Below are 6215 nucleotides of genomic sequence, written 5' to 3' on the forward strand. Positions count from 1 at the left end.
ATCCCCCATACGCCTTCTTCCATAATGTCTTCTTTAGACAAAATATACAGTGGAATTGTCGAGGTCTTAAGGTAAATTTTATTGAAATAACACAGCTTGTCCAATCATTACATCCCAATGTCCTGTGTTTTCAGGAAACTGACCTGAAAACACTTGGCAAAGATAAGACAACTCTTAAAAATTAGTCATTATACAGTACTTACTTAAATGAAGAAGAGCGATCTGCAGGCGGCTCTTCTATCTTCATAAATAACATTATTATTCACAGCCCTGTTGCTCTGGATACAGAGCTTCGGGCTGTGGCCGTTCGTGTTTCATTGTCTGAAACAATCACATTATGTTCAGTGTATATTCCCCCGAGCATTTCTTTGTCAGCATTCCACTTACATAATTTAAAACTACAGTTGCCAAAACCGTTTATAATTATGGGAGATTTAAATTCCGATAACCCCCTATGGGGTAGTAATAACATGAATAATAAGGGCAAGATAGTAGAAGACTTCTTATCTAACGAAGAACTGTGTTATTTCAATGATGGTTCTAATACCTATTTACATCCATGTAATGGCGCTTATTCTGCTATCGATCTCACTATCGCAGATCCATCACTTCTCCCGGATTTTTCTTGGAAGGTGCATGACGATCTTTGTGGTAGTGACCATTTTCCTATAATACCAGAGCATATGACTTCTAATTCTTTAGAACGTGTAGCTAGGTGGAAGTTCGATAGAGCAGATTGGATCGCATAGGAGATGTTTTGTGAGGCTGGTATGACCTCAGAGTCTCTGAATGCAGCAGATGATCCCATATTAAAATTTAATGAGTTTGTTTTACGAGCTGCCGATAGAACTACCCCGAGGACCTCGACAAATCCCAAATCCAAGAGTAAACCCTGGTACGACAATGAATGTCGTAAAGCCATAAAGGACCGGAAAAAGGCTGAACGAAGATTTAATCATTGTCCTACTGATAATCATTTAAAACAGGTTCGTAATTTTACAGCTAAAGCTCGTCGATTAATCAAGTCCAAGAGACGATCTTGTTGGCGGAACTTTGTTTCGGGCATTACGTCAAAAACACCTATGCGTAAGGTCTGGAACATGGTTCAGAAACTTAAGGGCAAAAATAATAAAGCAAAAGTCCAGCATTTAAAAGATGGAGATATTATATTAACCTCTCCACCTGATATAGCCAATAAATTAGCTGAGACAATTTCCGAGAAATCTTCGTCTGAGAATTATACTGAAGAATTCCAAAGTATTAAAAACCAGAAGGAGAAAATTAAATTGCCCTTTTCCTCTAAGAATTTAGAAGATTAATATCGAGGAACGATACTGCTTGTGGCCCTGACAGCGTATATTATAAGTTTCTGAATCATTTACCGCTTGAGCCACTTGAGACTCTCTTGGACTTGCTTAATGATATTTGGATAACTGGTAATTTTTCACCCTCATGGAGGGAGGCGTGTATTATCCCGGTTCCCAAACCGGGTAAGGATCATACTGATCCAAATAATTACCGTCCCATAGTTCTTACCAGCGGTGTCTGTAAGACTATGGAACGGATGATTAATGATAGACTTGTTTGGTTTCTTGAATCCAACGAGTTATTTTCTGATATTCAATGTGGTTTTTGGCAACGAGCTAAGAATATGAGTAACATCGAACGTCATTTGCAGCTTTGTCTCAATAAAATCGAGAAATCAGCAACTGAAAACGGTTTTAGATTTTCAACGCCTAAAACCGTTGGTATGCATTTTTGTAACAAACGGAAATTTCACTTTTATCCCGAGCTTAATTTTTGTAGTTAACAGGTTAAAATTGTTGGAGAAACAAAATTTTTAGGTATAATATTTGATAGTAAGCTATCTTTTATACCACATAATAAAATGCTTAAAGCTAAATGTACAAAGGCTCTCCATATAATCAAGGTCATGTCTAGCACCGATTGGGGTGCTGACCGATCAGTTTTACTTAATTTATATCGTTCTCTGGTGAGGTATAAATTGGACTATGGATCCATCATTTACGGTTCCGCTAGTAAGTCGTACATTAAAATGTTGGATCCTGTTCATCACCAAGGTTTGAGGCTCAGTCGTGGTGCTTTTAGAACCTCACCAGTAGAAAGTTTATACGTTATATTGTGGGAGCTAACATCAAGCTGGAGGACATAGCTCCGGTGTCTTTTCCGGAGTCTCCTCCATGGCTTCTTCCACAACCTAAACTAATATTTGATCTACGTAAATATAATTAATCGAATATAAATCCTCTTATAATTCAGCAAGGTTTTGCTGAAATTAAAGCTAATTATATGGATTATAAATTTATATATACTGACGGGTCGAAGGATAAGGACAGGGTTGCGGTTGCGGCTGTCATGGAGCAGAGAGTCTTTTCCATTCGTCTTCCATCCTCTTCTTCAATATTCTCTGCCGAGGCCAGAGCTATACTCCTGGTCTTATCATATGTTTCTTCTGGGTGTACCCAGAGGGCAATGATATGACTCGCTGTCTTGCCTAGTGGCAATACAGAATAATAAATCTAAAAATCCCTTGATCCTTCAAATTTTAGCTATACATAGGAAACTAATTAGAAGAGGTAAAGATATTATATTCTGCTGGATACCAAGTCATATTGGTATCCATGGAAACACAGTCGCAGACAGGCAGGCGAAAGCTGCCCTAAATAAACCCATATCAAAGATAAAAATCCCTTATACTGACATGAAGTCCAATATTCTTAAATATATTCGTTGCCTTTGGCAGGGTGAATGGAACTTGCAGGTCCATAATAAACTGCATTCTATTCATCCGGTCATTGGCTACAATAATTATACTTGCGAAAAGTCTCGTAGAGACCAAGTAGTCTTAACAAGGTGTCGTGTTGGTCATTCTCGTCTAACGCACAATTTCATACTAGATGGGAGCAGTGCTCCCAGGTGCGTTGGATACGATGCCCAATACGGCATCAAACATATCTTGGTTGACTGTGTAGACTTTGCCCAAGTTCGGCAGAGATTCTACACACTCAACTCTATATATGATTTATTTGACAACATCGCTGGCGATGTTGTCATTAATTATTTGAAGGCTATTGGCCCTTATCATAAGATATAATTTATTAATATATAAATATTTATCGATAAAGTTATATATACATTTCTTGATATACTATTTTTAAAATATGAGGGTTTTCGAGTTTTAACTGTTTTTGGTTATTCTAATCTGGTTTTAAACATGTCCAAACATTTGTTTCATTTTTGATGTTCTCACCACCATATCGGAATAAGGCATTTTTAGTAATAAGACATGACATAAGATAATAAAAACAAATAAAAAGATCATACATTCATTGTTTTATACTAAAAAATGTGAATCATATAACGAATAGAAAACAAGAACACATAAAGCTGCATCTAACTGAAAATGTTGTGTATACAGTTAGCAATTGAAAAGAAGTTAAATGTGCACGGACAAGGCTGGTGCTGTAGTCCAGAACAAGGCCAGAGGTGATTGAGCCTGGTGGGGACTAGCCTACAATTAATACTTTATTTATCAACATGTAATTCTCATGCAAGTCCACACACTTTTTAAGAGATACTGGATCACCGCATGCTGGCCAGCTTTGTCAAGTTTGACAAGATGTCAAGATGGAGACATATTTGTCAAGGAAGACATCCACCATCTCGTCGAAAGCCCATCTTTCACTTCAACAAAATATTGTGCCTGCAAAATGTATCCATTAGGTGAAACCTGTAGAAAAACTTAAGAGAAATGCTACTTATCAGAATGCAAAAGATTTGCAGCCACTACCACCTGGGCTGGGTCATGCTAAAAAATTTTCAGTATCCTCTTATAGTAATCAAAATTACTCTAGTTATACAGCTCAAACTAGAACATGAGGTATGGAAAAGCAGCAGGACAAAAGATTTTGTGAAACATGAGAAAAGAGTCAAGTATCACAGTACAAAGTGTCATACTGAAAGATACTGGTTAAACTAAGTTTTAGCGAGATACACAAAATCATCGGCCATAATGTCATGGTACTTCCATCGATTCTTCACACTATTCCTACCGGTTTTGCTAACATATTTTACATCACCAGTTTTCTTTATAACTGTTGTAGAAGTTGGGCAAAAAGTTCCTCATTGTGGCTAAGGGAGAGAAAAATGCACATCGTCAAACTTGAGGGTCGTCCTCCAGCGGACGAATGTGAACGGGCAAGTAAAGGTGAGGTTTAAAGCCCACGAAAACTTCATTCTGACTGCTGGTAAGTAGTAGATCACTGAGGTTGTCCAGGAACATTTTGGCATGACAGACAAAGAGAATTCCCCAACTGTACACATGCCATCTTCAATGTTGAAAAGTTTTAGGCCCAAAGACGGGCTTTCGACGAAATGATGGATGTCTTCCCTGACAAATATGTCTCCATCTTTCGGCTGCAGGTATTTGCAAAGTTAACTGTCTGACTTGTTGGTATTGTTCTGTAAATAAAAAGTACATCACACACATGCAATGTCACAACTTGAACAAGCCAAACACTAATTTAGTTCCAATTAAAGTATGAAATAACATTTCAAAATAACAGGTTTCCAAACCCCAGTTCATCCCAATACAATTGTGTAAGAGTACAACTAAACTTAACATGCACATGTATAAAATATGAATCTGAATATCCACATTTATGCAATGTATATTGCTCTGTTTTACAAAGCATTTGCTTTTACTGAAATGCAGTATACCAACAAAATCAACAAAACACTTATTCTGTCACAATGCCAGTACAGTACATGGGACCAGTATGTACATGTACAGGCCCAGCACAGTGTTGGCATTATGCCTGAAAATGTTTTGCTGATTTTTTGTAGGGTATTGTACTGTACTCATTTACGAAAATTTCAATGCTATGAGATGTTAACCTTATATTTTTCAGGAAGATCATGACTAACTCGATCCCTTCGGGAGAAACCTTCCCCTAAAGATCAGAGACCAGGAGTCTACAGCCAGAGCTCATGCGGATATTAATCCTGGGACAACCTCACTTGTCGTTGCTGTGGCAGCACAGAAACATGTGCAGAAACAGGCCTAGCAAGTCCAATTACAATCGTGGCCAAGTCAGAGGAAGAGCCAGACGAAACAAGGAATTATGTTCTAAACTTCCTTCAGTGGTATTTCGTATTCAAGAATTTTCGAGATGCCGTCAAGGAGGGTGGCATGTTGAACAAACATAAACCTCAAACTCATGATTCCCTTCTTTTTTACCCATTCTAAGCTGCCGAAATATCTAGTTGAGTGCATGGACTATATATTGAAGACGGAAGTAATGCTTACACCACAGATGTCACTCAGGATTCGTGCTGGCTCGTTTATTAACCGAAAGGGCAAACCAGGTAAGAGCAAGCCTGCAGATATGGAAAAGGAAAACCAGGTGAAGTTTCTTAAAGATCTTATTCGAGGCCTTGGACAAGGAAAGTCCGAACATACAGTTGTGAAAGTGTCGAAAGCAGGGCCAGATATCTGGAGGTGCTGGACAACTTTGACAAAATGGCTGGGATAATACCAAGGTCAACCAGCCATAAATCCAAAGGAAGAGGATTTGGGGGACCTACCGAGCCTTAGCCAGTAGGACTTACCCGTTTAACCCCAATCCTCTCAGCACTATTTCTTTACATAACTCTGTTGTTCTTACCCGTTGACACTTACAGCTCACTTGTTATATTTAAGCACATTGTGTAATTATGTCATTCAGTTGATAACGATTCTAGTATCTGCATCTAATCGTCGTGACAATAAACGGAGAAGTTGTAAATATATAAGCAATGCCTTGTCCAGAGGCGTTAACGTTCTAATATTGAAACGGGGACCTCCGTAGTTGAGTGGGTTAGCACGCCAGGTGTTTACAGCTTAAAAGCTATATTTTCTGTGAAATAAACATTCTATATATCTGCAGTCGAATACAACGTTGAAAACCCACAGAGAGTGTGTTGGCATGACCAAAAATCAAGTTAATCTAGCACACACACTTTCCTATATGAAAAGTTCTTACATCGGGTCAAGGTTATGCCCTAAAGGACAAAGATTTCCATAAGCCCGACAATAACTTTCAGAGATTGAACTTTTCACATACTAACCATATCGTCTCCTCGGGCATGGGGACAGACGCCGGTGTTACCTGTGTCTCCAGGGTGTTAAAGAAGCTTTTTATACAAAGCAGTAA

General features: G+C 38.4%; 1 protein-coding gene across 1 annotated transcript; it reads left to right on the forward strand.

Annotated features, from left to right (window-relative positions):
- The first annotated feature begins 752 nt into the window (after nucleotides 1-752).
- Nucleotides 753-5617, forward strand: LOC135479332 (uncharacterized). The gene is given in 4 exon segments (XM_064759156.1): nucleotides 753-895; nucleotides 5059-5217; nucleotides 5219-5514; nucleotides 5517-5617. Coding segments are annotated over 4 exon segments (699 nt in total).
- Nucleotides 5618-6215: the final 598 nt, after the last annotated feature.

The sequence above is a fragment of the Liolophura sinensis genome, chromosome 12 (genome assembly GCF_032854445.1).
Source record: "Liolophura sinensis isolate JHLJ2023 chromosome 12, CUHK_Ljap_v2, whole genome shotgun sequence".
NCBI lineage: Eukaryota > Metazoa > Mollusca > Polyplacophora > Chitonida > Chitonidae > Liolophura > Liolophura sinensis.